A 22,459-nucleotide genomic window follows, 5' to 3' on the forward strand; every position below is an offset into this window, starting at 1 on the left:
GACCGGCCCTGCAGCAATCCTCTTCACCCTGAGCCCTCTCCCTGAGAGTCTGTTTTCTCTCATTTTCTCTCCCTGGCCCTCATGACAGCATTGCTCCCCAGCTTCTCAGAGTGTCCTGGGCCGCAACCGGCCAGAGAGCTCACTGGGTCCCCCCCGGGCCCTGAAGTGCACAATCAGAGCCCTCCTAGCCATTCGCAGCCCATCGAGCAGGTCTTCCTAAGGTTCCCCCACAGGCCTGACATCTCTCTCATCACCACACTTGTTCCTCCCTCTAGACACCGATTTCCATGAGATTTTCACTTGGCACATCTCATCAATGCCACGGTCACCCCTTATTAAGAATTCTTTCCCCGGCTCTCTAAGTAAATTAGAACCAGTTTCTTGGCACCACACTTTCCTATTGAATTCAAAGAACAGCTCATTTCAAATACCACAGAGATTTTTTTTTTAAACCAGCCTGCCTACGTAATCTGCCGTTATCCCATTTCATCTTGCTGAGACGGAGATGCAGATGACAAAAGGTCACTCAGCTGAGCACATCTGAACATCTCCCCTCCCGAGATAAAATCTGAAGGAAAAAAAGAAGAAGGCCCAGCAGGACGCTGGGCATCGAATCTTGATGTAAGTACTTTCAAGCTCCTAACTGGACTGTATGCTCAGGCCGGGTGGGAGGGACCTTTGAAACTGCATAAAGGCCACCTATACGTGGGAGGTGGCCATATGCTCGTGTAACTGAGGTTACTACTTCCTGGGGAGCCGCCCTCTGCAGCCTCGGCTCCTCTCTGCCCCATGACGAGATCTTCATCCTGAATATCCGACAATGAAACCCTGGGCAAGCTTGACTTATCCACCCCATAGCCAGAGGCGTCCAAAGGTGAAAAATAAATTAAAGAGTCAGTGAAAGGCCTGAGGGACAACGGTTCACGATTTTAATTATAAAAAAAAGTAAAGAGACTATTACTTACCTGCTAAAAAGAATGTACTGACACAGGCTATGGGTGGATAAACCCTGAAAACATTATGCAAAGTGAAAGAAGCCAGACACAAAGGTCATTTGTTATGTATGATATGATTCCATTTATATGAAATACCCAGAAAAGCTGAATCCGCAGAAAGAGAAAGTAGATTGGTGATGCCAGGGGCCAAAGGGAGGGAAGAGTGGGGAGAAAGTGCTTAACACAAAGGGGTTTTCTTTTGGGGAAATGAAGTTTTGGAATCAGAGAGAGCTGGTGGTTTCATAGCACTGTGAAAGTACTAAACGCCACTGGCATTGTTCACTTTAACATGGTTAAGTTTATGTTACGCAACTTTCACCTCAATAAATTATTTAAAAAAAAACAAAAGGTCACAGGAACTAGCCCAAAGAGGCTGCCACTGAACAAACCAGAACAAACCTGATGCTGAATCATGGCAGGAATGGCTTACAACACATTGAATAATAAATAACCTGTGAGTCTGTACTGGGGGGAAAAAGTAAGGAATAAAAGATGACAGCATCTCAAAGAAGAAATAGGAAGTGGAAAAGCAGTCTTAGAAACCCGGTAAAAAGTTCTCCACTTGGATAACTAATAGGCATCTCCAACTCAGTAAGTCCAAACCCAAACTTGATCTTTCCCCCAACACTCGCACCCCGCCCAGCCCGTCCTGACTCAGTACATAGTCATCATTCTAGCAGCTGCTCAGACCAAGCAGTGGGCCCTTGACTCCTCCTCCTTTCACACTCCACGTCCAATCCATCAGCAAATCCATCAGCAGATAGAAACTGGATCATTTCTATCATCTCCACTGCACCACCCCGGGTCCCGCAAACATCGTTCTCCACTAGCCTGGATATCTCCAAGACTGTCACAACCAGTCTTCCGGCTTCAATTCTTGTCCCCTCCAGTAGCCTAATGTTTTGAGCATGGCTTCTTTAAAAGATAAGTCACATGGGTGTGCACTTAAAATTATTTATAACACTGTCCATTCATGTTTTATGCATTTTTCTTTATATAATGCAATTCACAATTTTTTAAACGGTAAAAAAGAAAAAATGTTAACAGCTTAAATCAAATGGTGTCCACCTTCTGGTTAAAACTCTCCATCCCACTTAGAAGGAAAAAATTAAGTTCTTTCCATGCCCTTGAAGGCCCTATTTGATCTGAGCCCGGCTCTCCTGGATCTGGTCTTTTGGGTCCTCTCTCTCCCCTCCTGTAGCTGGTGATCCCCCCCGGCCTCCTCACCACTCCTAAAATAAACCTCACCTCAGGGTCCCCGTGCCTGCTGTTCCCTCTGCCTATGGTGCTCTTGCCCAGGTATCTGCCTGGCTCCTTCCCTCACGTAATTCAGGCACCTGCTCAAAAGTCACCCTCCTGGAGCAGGCTTCCACGACCAGCCAAGAGAAAATAACACCCTTGTAATCCCCTGGCCCCTGAAGCTTTATTTTTCTTCTCAGCACTCAGCATCACCAGGCAGATTACATAGTTGTTTATATTCTGTCTTCCCCCCATTAGAACAAAAGCTCCATGGAACAGGAACCTCGTTCTGATTTTTCATTGCTGTGTGTGTTACTTCACTGCTGGACACAGAGCACCATCTGGCACAGAGCAGCAGCGCACTGATGAATGAATTGATGACCGAATGAACTGCCAGCACAAGGAGACACAGTGGACAGCAATGACGGGCACTCTGACCTGGGGGTCACGGCCTCAGAACCAGACCTCGCTGCAGACCAGGCAGTCAGTCAGCTTCACCACACGGCTCTTTCCAAGAGCAGAGAGGGATCCTAATCACAGACACCTCACAAAAGTCTGGTTTCTCACACAACGAATGAGAATAAATGGACTCACGGCACTGATGGATCAGAGTGCCACCCACCCACGGCATTCAACTCTCTGAACCCCGGGTTCCTCACAGCCCAGAGAACGCCCTCTCCTGCAAAACAACGACAAGTACATGATTTACTGATAAAGGATCAGTGATGCTGGTGTCTTCCTGCAGATGCCCACGGAACAGTATCTTGCAATTACTATAAGAAAAAGACTGATGATGTCAATTAACCTGAGTCACCTAGAGGCAAGGCCCCACGGCCACATACACCAGCTCACCCCGAGTTGACGACATTTTCCAAGTCTTCTTTGCTACTGGCTCAGAGACCACAAAATCAGATAAGTGGAAGAGAGGAACTCAAGGGAGTGTTTGACGCAGGGTCTGTGACCCTAAATGTCACCTAGAGCAACAGTGCTCAGCCCCGGTGTCACATAAAAATTACTCGGGGAACTTTTTAAAATGCTCATATCCTGGCCACAGCCTAAACCAGTTAAACTGTAATCTCTGGGAATGTGAACTAGACATCGGGGCTTCCGAAAACGCCCCCAGATGCATCCATATGAGCAGCTAATGATAAAAACCATCCGGCTAGAGGTTAGTGGTTGCACTGATGTACGAAAGCCGAGGAGGACTCGTGGTCTCCTTACCTCACCAAGGTGTCACTGCCTGCCCCTCCCGGGCTGTAATACAGAACATTCTCCAAGGACAGGGAGAACTTCAGCCCCTCTGCCTCCGAGATGTATAGGTTGGTCCGGTTGTTACTATGACTGACACACACAAACACCTGGTCCTCAGAGGCATCCGCGATGTAATATTCCTTTGGAATCAAAAGTGAAAAAACACACAAGTCAAAAACACACATCCGCTCTGTGGGCTTCCCCCTTGCATACTAAAGCAGCAACTTCCAATTCTATTCCAGGGATGACTGTGGGCCTGGAGCCCACAAAAAAGTTCCAAATCTTGGTAAAGATTTGGGTGACGTTCTCTGTGGAGAATCTGGGGCTGCCCTGTAGCTGAAGCAGGCCCCTTACTGGCAAATGGGACACAAAATAAGAATGGGCCACTGAACTCCATAAATGACCTAAAAACTTCTTTTTAGTTAATAATGTCTCCCTCTTTTTCCCATGAGACCTATCACAGTACAAAGTACAATATGGATTATGTGCATTTCCTTTCCTTTCATTTTCTCTAAGGTGGAACCGACAGAAAAGATGTGACACGAGTGTCCTCCATCACATACTCCTCTAAGCTACTCACCTTCCACCACACCAAACTGCTAGCGTGGAGACCTCCAAATGCCACCTTGTCCCTGCGGCCACTTCTCTGTTGACACCATCCCACAGATCTTTCCTATCCATCTCCATGTTATAATACGTACTGCACAGTCAAGCAGTGGACTATATGTGGTTTCTTCCTCTGCTCAGTTCTCTATCTCTCCAACCTATCTGTTGCTAAAAGGGTGGGACCCAAATCTTAGCCCCTTTTGGAACCTAGCCATCTGTGAGCAACACAGCGGGTACTTAATAAATAATGGCTGCTGTCACTCACTGCCATTCCTTCAGGACTGGCCCACTGAGCCCATTGACTCTAGCTCTAAACTTGCCAATCCCTCTCCACTAAAATCAAATTAAGCCTCCTGCTCAGCTCTACTTCAAACAGCAAAGAGGGAAAAAACAGACCAAGATGCCCAAAGCATAAGGCTCTCTCTAGAGACCTATGTGGAAAGTGACTTCAGGAAGCCTCCGTCGAATACCCACCCCAGCAGGACACCCTTACCCTGACCCCTGCTTGGGGACAATAACACTTCTTCCCAAGCCCAAGAGGACCCCACTCACATTAATAGGATGTCTTGTGACAAACTGGGCTGCTTGCATGGGCTTCCGGTCAAAAGAGACCCAGAGCTGGACAGAAGACGGCTCTGGACTCTCCCAGAAGGGCTGCCAAGGAAGAGGAGAAAAGAAATCAATTGTGCCACATTACAGCCACTCAAAATAAGCAAAAAAGGAAACGGAACAAGTCAGACCCCTCAGATTCTACTAAAGACACAAATGGAGAGTGTGATGGCAAATGCATATTTTTGCAGCATCTACCATAACAGGACAGCTTGCGCTGTGCTGCATCATCTTAGATACCTGGTGTGCAATAGATACTAGATACAGATGTTAGATAAGGAGGAAGGACAATGGAATGATGGGAGAACCTGGGTCTGGGAAGCAGGATGGGGGCTGCCAAAGGTGAAGCAGAGAGAGAAGGAGAGGATTGTATGGGGCTGAAGAGGGAGCAAGGGGCAGAGCCTACAGCCCCAAACCACTGAAGGGTAAGATCAACCACACACCTTGCATACAAAACATATTCTCTTCGCATTTCTACTCCTAGTTTCAGATTACAAGGATATTCGAGTTACGGGGCTTTAATCTACACCAAGATTTGAGGGAATTTTCATTGATCTTATTTTTCCACCTTTACTATTTCTCATTGATTAAGGTCTTTTGCTAGACTATGCTTTCTTTGGTAGAGTATAGAGTATTCCACATGATGGTGACCACATCACATTGCATTTTAGAGATATTAAACCACGGCTGGAATCTTGAAAATGTGTACCAAAGCCCTAGATTAAGAGCTGGCTCTACCACCTGAGGAAATCAGTAAATCTCTCTGGGTCTCCGTTTATTCACCCACGAAATGAGAAGCTGAGGTGGATCAGGACTTCTCTGTGGATGGGTTTAAATGGTCCAGGAACCCTGTAAATATAAAGACAAAGTTTTTGTGTAGATGCACCCATTCACTCGCCTAGGGAGGGTGTATACCTTGTACCAGATTCTCAAAAGGGCTGATGTTCAAAAAAATGATAAGAACCACGGTAAAGGCTCTATGTGATGTTTTCCAGGTCTAAAAATACATGTCTGGGAACTGAAGGCAAAATCGATGAGGACAGACAAGAAGGCACACTCTCCTGTGGACATAATGGCACCCACGACTATTAAATGTATTCGAACATTGGGATCCCCAGCCAGAAGATGTTTACTCGGCTTCATTTACCTTGACTATGTTGCTACTATTTATCGTAGATTTTAAATTCCTATAGAGTAAGGAACATGCCAATTTCTCCTAACTGTAATGTAACAACAGTGAATACCCTGTGCTCACTTACGTTCAACAAATACTATGTGAAAGGCAAGGTGATGAACACAAAGTTGTTTTTGATTCATTTGAACAGTGTGTGTATATATATATATATATTTTTAACCACCACTGAACAAAATGGTTAAAAGTAGCTTGTTTTGAAGAAGCCAGGTAGAGAGTTATACAAGACTGCCTTCCCAAAGTGGCAGCCTGAAATCCATGTTAATAGCTTGTACTCAGTATGGGGCCATAGGAAATGATCGATCTATTAAAAATGTAGAATGTGTTATCTGAATGAGAAAACAGGTCCCAGCAAAATTACGTATAAATTCCAAAAGCGTTCCTTAAGTCAATAAAATTTTATAGCTATGTATAAAGGTCAGATGATTCGTTTAAGTCACCCTGTATAAATCCTTATGAATATATTATAAATATACAGATATCACTGAAACATGTATTTTTATGCTTTATATTTTTTCACTACTTCCTACTGTGGTTATGCCTTAGAAAGGCGCCATTTATCTCAGTGCCACCCGGCCCATCATAGTTCAATGTCCTTGATTGTTGCTGGAAGGCCTGAGAATTGAGAATACATACCAAGACCAGCCTTACTCCATAAATGCAAAAATCACAGAATACAAAGGTCATAAAAAAGCCTCAAAACACATCCAGCCCACTTGCTTCTGGGAGACTTATCCCTAAACCTGGACAATGCAGGCTCACTCTTAATGTAGTCATGAAGAGTTTTGCAATATTTTACTGCCATCAAGAAAAATATTAGTAATTCAACCATGACACACTATTGATTGTAGGATGTACTGTAAGGCCCTAATACTTTTCTCTTTTTCTCCCCCTGCCACTTTTTCTCCCCAAATCCCTCCAGTACACAGTTGTATATGTTAGTTGTGGGTCCTTTCAGTTGTGGCATTTGGGACGCCACCTAAGCATCACTTGATGAGCAGTGCCATGTCCGCACCCAGGATCTGAACCGGTGTAACCCTGGGCCGCCGAAGCGGAGTACCCCAACTTAACCACTTGGCCACAAAGCCAGCCCCTAATACTTTTCTTAATAAGCCACAGGTTTTCTTGTTGTTGAGATGTTCTTTACCATTATTATAAAAGTAAAACATGCTCATGGAAAACATCCAACAGTACAGGTGGGAATAAAATAAAATGCAGAAGTTCTGCTCCCTCCTCTCCACTCACTCCTCCCACTCGGCTCCCCAGAGTGCCCACTGGTGACAGGCTCTTGTGCATTCTTTCAGAAATGGTCTGTGCCATCTCATATGAGCATACTTATATAATGACAGACACTGCTACACTCACCCCAACATCCATCATCCCTTTCCTCCTTAGCAACAGGACCCGGACTGCCACCTGAATAGAGTTCTCTACCTTTTGTACAATTACAGATGGTCATGTGACTGAGTAGTAGTCCCTGAAATGCAACCAGAAGTGTTGTGGTCGGTTTCTAGGAAGGCTGCCTAAAGGGACTGAACCAGCTGGAAGGGGTCCTAGTTTGGCCTTTCTGTTCGTCCTTATTCTTGCTAACTACAATGAAGACTCGAAGGCTAGTACAGATGTCTTGGACCATGAGAGAACCTTGAGAATAGAAATCATTAGTTAGGATGGTAAAACAGAGAGATAGAGGGGTGGGCCCCCAATAACACGAGGGTACCAACATACGAGCCCTAGACCGCCCGCCTCCAGGCAGCACTGATGAGAGAAAAATAAACTTCCATCTTGGTTAAGCCACTTTTATTTGTAGTGTGTTACCAGTAGACTAACACAATGCCAAAGTGATGCATGCAATTGTATTCTTCACATACAAATTAGATCACAACAGAAATACTGTTGTGCAACTCAACGTTTTCCTTAACAGAATATCATGCTGTTCTACAAGTTAACTTTTTCCATTAACAGTATAACTTAGACATCTTTCATTTAACAGCTAGTGATGGGCATTTAAGGTTATTTCCAGAAGCACTCTTCAATGGATATATATTAACTTTTTCATAACTACACAAGAGTATTTGTAGGATGCATTCTTAGAAGTGCTAGGTCAAAATTTTTTTTCCTTCTTTTTTTTAAGGAAGATTAGCCCTGAGCTAACATCCGCCGCCAATCCTCCTCTTTTTGCTGAGGAAGATTGGTTCTGAGCTAACATCTGTGCCCATCTTCCTCCACTTTATATATGGGATGCCTGTCACAGCGTGGCTTGATAAGCAGCACTAGGTCCATGCCCAGGAGCTGAACCGATGAACCCCAGGCCACTGAAGCAGAATGTGTGAACTTAACCACAATGCCACCACGCCAGCCCCTGAAAATTTTCATTTTTGATAGATAATATAAATAGCCCTCCTTCACCAGCCACTAGGAATTATTTAAATGCTTTACCCTATGCCAATATTATGGAGTCTGAGAATTTACAAATTAGATTGTTTTTATTTGGTGTTTCCATTTCTAACAAATACAAATAATATAAGTATCTGAATAATCTGAATTTCAGAGAGGGCATTTACATTTAGGTTTGAGATTATGTCAACAGCAAAAGGAAAAGAGAGGTCACAGAGAAAAGCACAGAAAGAAACTAAATAAATGACACATTCTTGCCAAGTGAAGACCAAAGGACATCACACCAAGCTATTCAACTGAAAGTTCCACAGAGAAAATTGGTGGGAGAATGAGAGCCCCCAAGGCACCTGGTGGACAAGGATACCAGTTGAGAAGCACCTCGGCTACAGCATTCACTGCCATCTTCTCCTCTGAAGCAGTAACAAAGTTTTAGCAAAACATCATCATCCACATTAATACTGTTTACTCTTAGGGGCTGGCTCTGTGGCCGAGTGGTTAAGTTCGCATGCTCCGCTTCAGCAGCCCAGGGTTTCGCCAGTTCAGATCCTGGGCGCAGACACGGCACTGCTCATCAGACCATGCTGAGACAGTGTCCCACACAGCACAAGCAGAAGCACTCACAACTAGAATATACAACTATGTACTGAGGGGCTTTGGGGAGAAGAAGAAGAAGGAGAAAATACCATTTATACTTAAATATTTATAGATAAAATGATATATCTTGGATTTTCTTTAAAATATTCTGGGAAAAATATAAGCAGTGGTTAGACAGCTGAAAAGAGATTAGCAAACAGATAATACTAAGGCTGAATGAGGGCACATGGGGAGGACATATTAGTATAAACTGTTCCTTTATGCAGATGTGAAAACGCACATAGTAAAAAAGTTTACAAAGTTAACATTAATCAGAAGCATTTCCAGAATGGCAGAGTAAAGAACTCTGAAAATCCACTCATCGATAAAAGCAAAAACGATACTGATAAAAATTCTCAAAATTAACTTTTACAGAATTCTAAAAATTAAATAAAGGCTTGTAAAAACCCAAGGAGCATTTATTCAAGAACAAGGACTGAAGCTCAGCAAGAACCGTCAACTTGGTGATGTTGTACTTGCCCTAATCCCAGCCTTTCTCTCTAGCTCGGCGGGAGCCTTGGAAGCCCACAGCTTCACAACTCCACAGCTGTGAAAATCAGCAGCCTAGCAGCCACCGGAGAGCACAGAACAGGTTTGGAGCTTCCAAAATGCGCCACGGCCAGAGGACTGTCACTATTCGATGTGCCTGGTGGTTTGCTTCAAAGCTGCGTCCTCAGGTCTTTTGTCTACACAACCTGAGTCAGCACACTGTACACAGACCCACAATTCATGGACAACAGGGACAACTGGCAAATATTTCACATCACAGGTGCCGGAGAAGCACGACTCCTTGGAGCTAACAAAAGGCTAACTTAAAAGCATAAGAAGGATAAAAAGGAAAAACTGGGGAAGATGTCCATAAGACGCTTTGATAAGCTCTGAAATATTCCCAGGAATCGACAAGGTCACACAAGTATCACCTGTGCGTATGTTCAGGATAGACCTGAAAAGGGCCCACGCTCTCACATCTGGCTAATAACCTTGAGACTCTGCACAAGCATGAAGTGAAGGCTAAGGCAGAGTTGAAGGCTGCATTGCAGGCATGCCCCCAACACACACTCAGAGGCCCTCAGCAAAGGCTGCCAGACTCACTGGTTCAAAGCATTTAAGGAAATCTCCATTCAATCGTTAGCTGACCACTAAGCTAAATTATCAAACACTTCAGTAGCCATACACAATGAAGAATACAAACTTTACAAAATTAATGCAGGAAACCCTCAAAACAAAACAAAGAAAACAATAACACAAGGCAACAAAAAAAGTCCTAGGAAGGAGAAACGCTGCTATGAGGAGTCGCCATATTATATCACTTAAAAAGTCCAGTTTTCAACAAAACAATGCAAACAAGCAAACAGCAAGGTATGGGCCCAAACACACACATGACGTGCACACACACACAAGTCAACAGAAACTGTTCCTGAGGAAGGCCAAACATTGGACTATTTAGACAAAAAATTTAAATCCTCTATCATAAATATGTTCAAAGAACTAAAGAAAACCATGTCTCAGGAATTAAAGTATAAGAACATTGTCTCACCAAATAAAGAATATCAATAAAGAAATAGAAATTATAGGAAAAGAAATAAATAGAAAATTTTTTTTTTAAAGATTGGCACCTCAGCTAACATCTGTTGCAAATCTTCTTTTCTGTTTTTCCTTCTTCTTCTCCCCAAAGCCCCCGAGTACATAGTTGTATATTTTAGCTGTAGCTTCTTCTAGTTGTGGCATGTGGGACATTGCCTCAGCATGGCCTGAAGAGTGGTGCCATGTCTACGCTCGGGATCCAAACCAGTGAAACCCTGGGCCTCCAAAGCGGAACACACGAACTTAACCACTCAGCCACGGGGCCAGTCCAAAATAAAGGGAAATTTTTGAGCTGAAAAGTACAATAACTCAAAAGAAAAATTCACTAGAGGGGCTCAACAAGAGATTTGAACTGGCAGAAAAAGAAGCATGAACTTGAAAACACATTAATTCTGAATATCCATGCTCCAACATGGATGAAACTTGAAAACCGTACACTATGAAAGAAAATAGTCACAAAAGGGAATATTACATGATTCCCTTTACAAAAAATGTCCAGAATAGGCAAATCCATAAGGCAGAAAGTAGATTCATGGCTGCCAGGGGCTGGGAGGAGAGCGGAATGGGAAGTAATGCTAATGGGTATGGAGCTTCTCTTAGGGGTGATAAAAACGTTCTGGAATCAGCTAGTGATGAGCATTATACAACCCTGTGAATACACTAAAACTCACTGAATGGTACACTTTAAAAGGGTGAATTTTATAGTATGTGAATGATATCTCAATATAGGTATTATAAAAAATACCTTTAAATTTATTGGCATTATAGTTTTATTTTTAATCTGTTAATATGTTTTGGTTTTATTGTTGTTCAGGGGTTAATAAGCATTAGGTGCTTATACGTAGCTTTATGTTTGCATACACTTAAGTAATGTTATAATTAAAATAATTTATCAATAGTTTTGGTCAGCTATCCTAAAATTCACACCCTAATCGTCATCAGCTAACTTCTCATACAGAACACCATAATCGTGAGGCAACTTCTAAGTTTTCCTGTTATCTCGATCCACATTAAAGACTTTAAATTAGCATAATGAAGGTCAGAAATTGGTCTTCAATAGTGAAATCAGTGGTTGGCTGGTGAGTCAGAAGAGTGAAGTACAAGGGAGCTGTCTCGGGAGACCCGTGGCAAGCAAGATACCTGAAGTGGCCGAAATGTCCTAAAGATAACATGAACAGGGCATAACAACTTAGGGAGGTCTGCAACCTGAACTTTTAGGGGTAACGCCTAAGACTCGTCAAGCTCCGGCACTAGAGGATTCTGGCTGCCTGATGCCAACTGAAAGGTTAACAGAATCCTGCCTCTGCAACAAAGGTTGGCAAACTTTTTCTTTAAAGGTCTGTATAGAAATATTTTACTTTGTGGGCCATGCTGCCTCTACACAACTATTTAATTCTGCTACTGTAACATGAAAGCAGCAATAGACAATATATAAGCAAATGAGCATGACTGTGTTTCAATAAAACTTATCAGCAAAAACAAGTGAAGGACCATAGTTTGCCAATCCCTGCCCTAGAACATTCTATCTGCATCATGCAGGAACAGAGAGGAGACTCCATCATCAAGCGCACACATCAGGTCCTTGCTTTACAGATACACATTTGGGCAAGAAATGTCTGAGCTGGCTTTCATAATAAACTGGTAGTGAAGCCGGAGAGGAGCAGCTAACCCTCACATGCCTACAACTTTTTGGCAAGTATTGTTATCTACCAGGAAGAACCTAACAGCTATATATTACCAAGTTAACAGCATGATGTCAGTTTGCAGAGGTGCCTCATTGTTGCTTTAATGGCCCTATCATTTTGATATGAACTATTAAGACAAGTGAGTGAACTCACCTCAAAAAAAAAAAAACTTAAACGTGGGTAAAAAAAAAAAAATCAAAAGGCATCAGACACAAAGCATATATGAAATAAGAGCCAGGCCAACAGTGCAGCAGGGGGGTTCTGAAGACTTAGCTATCAGCTCCTGTCTAAAAAAACTAACTTGCAAACAGTTGTAATCATTCGTGGTGCTGGTAGAAAGCAATAGAGTTAATCACTCTTTTCTGTGGTTTTGCAATAGGTCCTTCACTTCCCTAATTCGATTTGAATCCATTTAACATTAAAGCCAGTCGGAATTCCCCAAACCCAGGCAGCCTGAGGGCTAGGCACACCGCAGATAAGTAAAAGGTTACAGTGGCAAGCCTCAACACTCCTGCTGAAAGGGCCATCCAACCAGGGCCAATGTTGCTTATCCTCATAGCTTGGTGGTCTAATCTAATAAAAAGGAGGAAAACACCCATTTTATCGTCCACTGCAGTTGCGCTTTTTCTCTCATCAATCTATCCATTGAGAAACATTCCTTTGATCAAATAATGGACTATTATCAAAACCTTCTGCCTATGGAAGGCCTCAGGTAAGAGTTTCTCAAATTTTGTAGATTCTTAGGCATCCTAGGGATGCTTAAGGAAAAAAAACACATTTGGGCCCTGCAATCTGCATCTGTAAGAAGTGCCACGTGCGATGGTACCGCAGGTGCTCCTCAGACAACAATCTGAGAACACTTCCACGTGGTGGCCTAGCTCATCTTACCTAGAGCCTCTAGCTAAGCTAACACCACTGACCTTGGAATCTGGTGGCCCGTCCACGTCCTAAAGGAAGAAGCCAAAACATAACTACAATTTTGTCACCAATACCACATAAATAAACCACACAGAAAGTTGAGAGAGTTGACAATAAAAGTACCAATAATTCAATATCCTCCACCCACCCCCAAAAAAATCTCCTAGTCTAAATTAGGCAAGCAAACATGGCATTCATTCAACTCTATTGTACATCTGCTATGTATCAAGCATTGTGCAAGACATTTGTTAGTGCCGACAAAGTCCATTCCGACTCCTAGTAACCCTGTGTACAGCAGAGCAGAACCCTGCCCACTCTTTTTGCGTCATCCTCTCACCTTCCAGTGCTGTATCAGACAGTGCTTCATCGCTATTCATAGGGTTTTCAGGGCCAATTTTTTCAGAAGTGGGTGGTCAGGTCCTTCTTCCTAGTCTGTCTTAGTCTGGAAGCTTTGCTGAAACCTGTCCACTATGTGTGACCCTACTGGTATCTGAAATACCAGTGGCAGAGCTTTCAGCATCAAAGCAACAAGCAGCTGCCACGTAACAACCGACAGATAGACGGTGTGGTTCCCTTTCTGCGCCACAGTGATGAGAGAACTGATTCTGAACCACCAGACCATCAGGGCTGGCTATTATATAAGATCCTGGGTACTAAATCAGTGATGATCAAAACAGACATGGCCACTGACCTTACCACTGGCCAGGAATTTAAAAAAAAACACTTACCACTGGCACTCTGCAAATCAGCTACATCTAGAGAACAGCCATAGCTGTTAGGTCAGAAGAGAGGGCACAGAAAGCTCTAACTAGGATATAACTTAAACTCTTGGGTGTGGGATCTAGAAATAATAGGGTCAAGGGAAACGCACAACCGCTCTCTACCTCAGCCCCAACTCAGTCAGTAGGACAAACCTGGGAATCAGCCGCTGCGTCTTAAAATCATACAAACAAATTCAGGCCCAAGGACCTAAAACAGAAAAGACCTATGAACACTGGAGGACTGGAGACAGTACTGGAACTCAGGACTGCCCAGTAGGGTGTCACCAGGTACCAGTCCTCAGGCCTGATTTCGCCATTCTGCATTCCCATCATCACATGCCGCCCCAGACAATTCAAGGATGCTTGTGTTCTTGGGCTGCTGTGTGTGTGTGTGTGTGTGTGTGTGTGTGTATGTGTGTGAGGGTAGGTGGGTGGGTGTGGGTGTCAGATAAACAGAAAGAGGCAAGGCAGGGAAAAAAGGATCCAGGAGTGACAATGCAAATAGCCTGACATAAGACCAATCGCCATAGCTTAGTGGCTTTAATAAACATCTTGCAAGGTACATAATAGGGAACTCCTCTTGCCTTTAGCCATCCACTTCTGTCATTCCAACCTTACTCCTTGCTTCCCCTCTTGGGGAGATCCTCTCTCTATCCTAGAATCCTACCAAGGGGGTTGACCTGCTTCTACCCGGCTGGCTACATGAGAACCTGGAAGAAAATATTACATCTGATTTTGGTCCCTAAGGTTAACAGTAACAGAAAGAAGCGCAACCTATCAGTGTCCAGGGGCCTTCAACAGAGCCAGAGGTCAATGAGGGAATGGCTGCCAACATGAAGGCAAGCTTACAGCCCCCCAGGAAAAGCAGCCCAACCTGCTCTTGGCAGGGCCTGGCTTGTTCCTTTACACAAGGGCAGTACAGTTGCAACTTGATACAGTTGCAAGGCAAGTCCTGCTAAATAATCAACTCTGGTTTTAAATGAGCAAGCCCACCATTTCAGCATCTGGCTCCAACACATCAAATCAAGGGGAAGATTTTCCCAAAGGCTGAGAGTTAAGCTACTTACTGACAGCTGGAAGCTTAATTACTGCTTTTCTTAGAGCATTAACTCCCACTAGCCAATGACTACACTTTCTATTAGCCATTTAAATTAGCATGTGTCCAAAATCCACAAAGAAATCAGCCTAAGTTGAAAGGAAATCAGGGGAGCCAGCCCTGTGGCCGAGTGGTCAAGTTCACGCACTCCGCTTCTGCAGCCCAGGAGTTCACCAGTTCAGATCCTGAGCGCGGACCTATGCACTGCTCATCAAGACATGCTGTGGCAGCATCCCACATAGAAGAACTAGAATGACCTGCAACTAGGATATATAACCAGGTACTGGGGATTTGGGGAGAAAAAAAAAAGAGGAAGATTGGCAACAGGTGTTAGCTCAGAGCCCATCATCCCCACAAAAAAAGAGAGAGAAAATGATTGGTAAAACTTGGAAAGTGCTCTGAGAGTGTTAAAAAAAAAAAAAAAAAGGAAAGGAAAGGAAATCAGGCAGTGGGATTAAAGAAAAAAGCCACTGAGCCCTCTCCCTCCTTTCCGTGTTCTTTTAATTGGCATTTCAAAGACATATGTGTTTGTCAAGGATGCTTAGCTACCAGAAAACAACCAAATTCCCAGAGCGCACAGATATCCTGAATGCTTCTCTAAGCTTTTCCACTCCTCGACCTCCCAGGACCGTCCACATCCCTTTGGGAGGTGCACTTATGTCCACACCCTTCAGTCAAGCTCCCCCAGCACACTGATCCAGTTCCTCTTGGGGAAACTCACCTGCTTGATCACAGAATGCCAAACCTCAGAAAGGAAACTCAAAGCAGTTTATTATTCCTTAGTGCCTTCCACTTACCAACACCCTCGTGGCAAACATGTACTTGTCCCGAAGCTGAAAGTCTTTCACTTCCTCAAGGATCACTTCCTGGTTCTCCAGGGACTGGAAGAAGTCTGTGCTTCGGAACACTGTGGAGAAGCCAAAGGGTTCATGGCGTTCAATGTAGATGGTGGTTGGCTCGTCATAGGGATCGATTCCCCTGGAAAGAAAAAGATGGTTGCTATCTTATCCATGTTTAATCAACGGAGGCACAGAGGTGCTGCCCTGCAGACAATCAGCTAGAACTCAGGGCCACCATGGGGGGAGCTATGAATGATACTCTCTGTGCCACAAACATATATACAGGAGAAAAGGAATGGCCATTTATAAAGTGTTTTGCGTCGTTCCTGCTGTTTTCAAAGCATCCTGGGTTTCACTCAAGGCACGCTCTGGCCATGCCTGAGAAGAACAAAAAGAAAAAGAAAGTAAAAGGCAGAACATTTCAGAATCAGTAAGCATGGGGCCAGCCCCGTGGCCAAGTGATTAAGTTCATGTGCTCCGCTTTGGCGGCGTGGGGTTTCACCGGTTCAGATCCCAGGCACGGACATGGCACCGCTCATCAAGCCATGCTGAGGCGGCGTCCCACATGCCACAACTAGAAGGACCCACAACTAAAAATATGCGACTACGTACCGGGGGGCTTTGGGGAGAAAAAGGAAAAATAAAATCTTAAAAAAAAAAACAAAAAGGATCAGTAAGCAATGAACTGCTTGAGGCTGTCAGCAAGTTTCTGGCCTCAAGTTCTGAACCTCAGAGGAATAAAGGAGAGTGTTTCCCCAGGATGCTACATTCTCAGAAGAACAGCTCTACAGGAAACCACACAAGGAACCAGCGAGCCTGATCTTTCTAACGGACACAGCCCTTTCTCTGTCTCATGCTGCTGTCACCGATGTGTGCAGTCAGGAGTCACTCTGCCAGTGCAAACTCATCTCCCGCGAGGCTCCTTCACAAAGTCTTTCTCACACAGCCAGACCCCCTTGCTGTCCTTCAGAAACGCAGAGCTCACTTCTCCCTCTGCGCTTCTGTCCACACTATAGCCTCTGCAGGGAGGCCCTCACGTGCACACCTGTATCCCACTCATCTTCCGAGGTCAAGTTCAAGGTCCCCTCTTCCAGGAAGCCTCCCCCAATGCTCTTTCTCCCTTCTCCCGACACTAGCGATGCTTCTCTGCAGCACTCAATTTCAAGGTTTTTATATGAATTTTCTGAGTTTCTAACGAAGGTAGAAAACTGCTTTGGATGAGTGGATATTGAATCACTCTCGTTACTTTCCACAGAGGTGCTTCCTATTCAGTGTTAGACTGTTCACCGTACATGTTTGTCTGAGCTTCCTAGAGAGAGTACAGATGCCTTTAAAGGCCATGTCTTGTATTTCTTTTTACCCTCCAGAAATCCCAGCTGATGGATCCCTGCCGCACTGGATCCCTGGACCATAATCGCAGACGCGCTTCCAAACCAAAAACTGCAGAGTGACTAGGTCAAACTTCCTTGAAGAAGGATCTCTGAACTGATGTTCCCCTAAATAAGGCCGCAAACAGCAGTTTGGAGGATGACTAATCGGCCCCAGGTTTCCCAACACTCTAAGAACAGCAAGGCCGTGCAGACCAGTCAGCAAGAGGGAAAAGTACTTGGAAAACTCAGGAAGAGTTTTCTCAGTGAGGACGCAGTGCGGACCCAACGATAGGCAGAAGGACTCATTCACGTGACTGTCTTTGTCCAGTTCCACAAACACAATTGGATCTCAGGATAATGAAGGTAATGATATAAAATTCCTTCAAAGATGTACTGTCAAGAACATGTTCTCAAAAAAAATAGAAAGCAACGAGGGAGGGTGGGAAGCAGGAGGAAGGGAGGAAGGAAGGAAGAACGGAGATAAGAAATAGGAAAACAAAAGACTTGACTTTTGCCCTTCAATCTGGAGTCTTAGCAATGCGCTGGAGAAACCATCGGCCTTGGTTCTAATGTGGGAGACTAAGTGTTCGTCGTCAGATGCTCTGTGTGCACGTATGCGGGGGTGGTGGCATGTTCTCTTCTTTTCCACAATTAGAAGTACTGATTAAAGTGCTTCCTCTACCCCAGAGGATATGCAAATTAAAACGAGGCTGCTAGATATTTTTAAAAAGGCAGAGAGGAAGGGACCTTTATTCAGATATTTTGAGACCAAGTTCCCCTCTATTATTCCTGCCTTGCCAAAAGCAGCAGCCAACATCTAGAGGTAGAAAGAGCTGTGACATTCATCCCAATTCTCTTCCATAATCCATACTAGGACCTCCCATTTCGGAGAGCCACTCCACCTCCAAGTTCTTGAACTTTGCAATCGCTAGCCTTCCACTTCTTATACTCGTTCACACCTACTTCCTGTTCTTTTGCCCTCATTTGGGAATTCCAGGGCTTGCTCTATCTCTGAGCACAGTCATCGGTTCTCATCTGGGCTCATCCGCCTCATAAGCCTTCAGTGATGCTCCACAGGGCATCCTTGAGCCCCTCAACCAGAGCTCTGACACTGGCCTGCTTTCTAAGCGCTGCTGAACACATGTATGCCATCACTCTCTGAGAAGTTAGACAACACTCTCACTTATTATGAGGAATCCTAGGGGAAAATCCCCCACACAGCTTGAAATTCCCTGACACTAGACATGCAATTATCTAAAATAAGATGGGCCTGTGGCCAGCCTCGTGACCGAGTGGTTACGTTTGCATGCTCTGCTTCAGTGGCTCAGGGTTTAACCGGTTCAGATCCTGGGCACGGACATGGCATTGCTCATCAAGCCATGCTGAGGTGGTGTCCCACATAGCACAACCAGAAGGACCTGCAACTAGAATATACAACTGTGTACTGGGGGGCTTTGGGGAGAAGAAGAAGAAAGATAAAATAAAATAAGATAGGCCAGTCCTCTCCCCTAAGAGATTTGCATGCCTACACAGAGGCAGAAAACACAACATACAAAGTCCCAAATGTGAAGTTCCCTTATTCAGTAATCCTGCTGGTTTGCATTCTTAATATATGGTTCCCTAAACAGATAAAAGAGCAATTTGTCCCTTTAAAATTCAAATAAAACAAAAGAAAGTTCTAATGGTATTCCTTGGGTAGAAGTTATACTTGGATAAGACTGTGGTTATAATTTCACTAAGACTCTACAATGTCTGCCCAAGGAAAATAACAGAAGGGTCAGAAACAGCTGCCCTCTACGAAAAGGAAGTCCTTTGGGGCCCAAAGACACTCAGCTGTAAGGCTCCTCCCTGTGCTCCCTCCATCTTCACTGTCCCCAATTACTAAGGAAGCAAGACCAACTCAGAGACATTCCTCTTCAGAGAGCTAAAAAAAGCACAGACAGTATCTATTATCTTGTTGGGCCATTTAATGAGGACTAAAAATACACATAAAAATCAAATGAGAGACTGGGAAATATAAATGAATACACATATACAAGCTATCTCATACCTCAAACAAAGGGCTAACCTCAAACATATAAAGAGCTGCTAGAAATCAACAATAAAAAGACTAACAATCCAAGGTCCAGCCCAGTGGTGCAGTGATTAAGTTTGTGCATTCTGCTTTGGCGGCCCGGGGTTCGCCGGTTCAGATCCCAGGTGCGGACCTATGTACCGCTTGTCAAGCCATGCTGTGGCAGGCATCCCACAAATAAAGTAGAAGAAGATGGGCACAGATGTTAGCTAGGGCCAATCTTCCTCAGCAAAAACAGGAGGATTGGCAGCAAGATGTTAGCTCAGGGCTAATCTTCCTCAAAAAAAAAAAAAAAAAAGACTAACAATCCAATAGGAAAAGGGCAAAGGGCATGAACAGACATATCACAAAAAAAAAAAAAAACAAATAAAAATGACCTGTAAGCAGGTTAAAAGATGCTCAAACTCATTCGTAATAAGAAAAATGCAGATTAAAACAACACTGAGATACTACTTCTTACCTAACACACTGGCTGTGGAGAGACGCACAATCCTATATTGTTGAGATGAGTGCAAAATTTGACCCTTTCTATGGAAAATTTGGAAAAAGACAAATCCTATATGATCTCACTTATAACTGGAATCTTAAAAAAGAATAAAAACTCATAGAAAAAGAGATCAGACATGTGGTTACCAGGGGTGGAGGGTCGAGGGAGGGGGAATTGGAGGAAGGTGGCCAGAAGTTCAAACTTCACGTTATAAGATAAATAAGTACTCGGGATGTAATGCACAACATGATGACAACAGTTAACACTGCTGTGTAATACACAGGAGAGTTTTGAGAGTAAATGCTAAGAGCTCTCATCACAAGAAGAAAATTTTTCTTTCCTTCTTCTTTTCATTGTATCTATATGAGAAGATGGATGTTAGCAGAAACTATTGGGTAATCATTTCACAATACATGTAAATGAAACCATCATGCTGCATGCCTTAAACTTATACAGTGATGGATGTCAATTGTTTCCCAATAAAACTGGAAAAGAAAACACAAGTAAAAAAAAAAGAAAATGTGGCAATCTCTACCACAGTTACAATTTCAATGCTTCATCCACGGGGGATATATCAGTGCACAAAACAGACAAAGGCCCCTGCCTTTGTGGGGCTTTTATTCTACTGAAGAGAGAAAAACCAATAATAAGCATAATATAGTATATTAGAATATGACAAGTACTGTGCAAAAAAGAATAGATCAAAGTTCAGCAAATTGGGACTGGCAGGGGAGTAGTTGCAATTTTAATATGATCATTAGGGGGCCAGTCCAGTGGTGCAGCGGTTAAGTTTGCACATTCCGCTCCGGCGGGCCAGGGTTTGCAGGTTTGGATCCCAGATATGGATTTATGCACTGCTGCCAAGCCAAGCTGTGGCAGACGTCCCACATATAAAGTAGAGGAAGATGGGCACAGATGTTAGCTCAGGGCCAGTCTTCCTCAGCAAAAAAGAGGAGGATTGGTGGCAGATGTCAGCTCAGGTCTAATCTTCCTCAAAAAAATAAAAATTAAAAAAATATAATATGATCCTTAGGACAGGCCTCCTTTAGAAGGTGTTATTTGAGCAGACAAATGAGTAAGAGAGTAGCAATAAGTCTATCTTGGGTAAGAACATTCTAGGCAGAGAAAATAGCAAGTGCAAAGGCCCTGTAGTAGGAATGTACGTGGCACTTAATCTGAGAGAAATGATGATGGATAGTGAAGGGTTCAAAGAAGAGAAACAACACGATCTGACCTGTTTTAAAGGATCAGTTGGGCCGTGTACTGAGAATTAGTTATAGAAGCACAAGAGTGGAGCAGAAAGACCAGTTGGATGAGTACCGAGCGACAATGGTGCTTGGAGTAAAGCAGTAGATCCTGGATATACACTGAAAGTGGAGCCAGCAGTATTTCCTGATAACAAGAAGCAAACATGGAATCAACGATGACCCAAAGGTTTTGGCCTGAGCAACTAGAAACTGAAACGCGGAAGATATGGGCGGAGCTGATGTGGGGTGGTGAAGACCAAATTTGCTATGTGTGAATGGGCTGAGTGACCCACCGACGCAGCAAGTCCGCTCCTGGAGTCTGTTCCACATCTTCCCCTGCACACGTACAAACTCAGATTCAAGATTACAGACTGCATCAAAAACCTACAACAGCTCCCCACTGCTTCCAGAATTCAGTCCAAATTCCTTTATGGGGCACTACAGATTCCGATACCAACGTCCCTTTCTAAACTTCACCCAACACACCGTCCAAAAATAAGACTCAGTGTTCCCCGCCCAAGCGCCACCTTCTCCCTGCTTCTGGTCGTTCTGTTCTCATCTTGAATTCCTGTCCTGCACACCTCCACACAGCTACACCCTACCTGTTGTGCACATCCTGGATCACGAGCAACCTCCTCCATGGAGCTGTCTGTGATCCTCCCACCTGGAAGGAATACGTCCCTCCTCTGGCTTCTCACGCTAGGTCCACGACTTCCGTGCTTCTCTCCTAATGTGTGTTATCTGCAGAAAACGTCTTTTCTTCCCTCCTACACTGCAATCTCCTTAATAACTACATCCATAAATTATTCAACTTCTTACACCCTAAAGCATCTAGCATGTTTTATACTCAGCAGACACTAAAATAAATGTTGTGAATGAACAAATGAATGAATTTTATAGAGAGAAAAATCCCCATTCCTGCTATGATGCTCTAAAAATGATCGTCTTTAGAAACACTAACACATGCAAAAGCTTCACGATTCCCTGGGTTCCCTGAGGGACTGAAAACTGCAAGAGCTCTGTCACTCCTCTCACAAATCACCTTCCTTCCTCACACCCTCGTCCCCCACCCCCAGGAGTCTGTTATACTTGCAGCTCTAATTCCCAGGTCTGGAAATTGTATTTCCTGAACCAAATGCTTCACATTTCAGCTGAGGATAGGTTTGTCCTCCAGGAAGGAGCTAGGACTGAAGAAAGGAGATTATGTCATGCATATTTCTTAGCTGGCACGACTTACCAAGAAAAGGACTTCACATGTTCCTGAATCAGGACCCAGGTCTGGCCAAAATCATCTGACTTCCATAGCTGCAAAGACCAAGGACAAGACGTGGTCATGATGCAAGAGGCCTGCACAACCTGAAGGGCATCGCCATCAAACTCCCTCTGAAGCCCCACCTTAAACAACAGGCTGCCTGTGCAGACAGGCAGCGAGGTCACCAGAGCCGGCTGGGTTACTCCAGTGCACACGAGCGCAGGGAG

At 44.1% G+C, this 22,459-nt stretch overlaps 1 protein-coding gene across 1 annotated transcript in view; it reads right to left on the bottom strand.

Annotated features, from left to right (window-relative positions):
• The window catches only part of SORL1 (sortilin related receptor 1), a 158,838-nt gene that overhangs the window by 104,258 nt on the left and 32,121 nt on the right, over positions 1–22,459 (bottom strand). Inside the window, exons 5-8 of the mRNA XM_044751649.2 lie at positions 22,218–22,285; positions 15,761–15,941; positions 4,644–4,745; positions 3,456–3,625 (exon numbers count right to left, since the gene is read on the bottom strand). Coding sequence (XP_044607584.1) covers positions 3,456–3,625; positions 4,644–4,745; positions 15,761–15,941; positions 22,218–22,285 — 521 coding nt within the window. The remainder of the gene's footprint in view (positions 1–3,455; positions 3,626–4,643; positions 4,746–15,760; positions 15,942–22,217; positions 22,286–22,459) is intronic.

Source organism: Equus asinus, chromosome 20, assembly GCF_041296235.1.
Source record: "Equus asinus isolate D_3611 breed Donkey chromosome 20, EquAss-T2T_v2, whole genome shotgun sequence".
Classification (NCBI taxonomy): domain Eukaryota; kingdom Metazoa; phylum Chordata; class Mammalia; order Perissodactyla; family Equidae; genus Equus; species Equus asinus.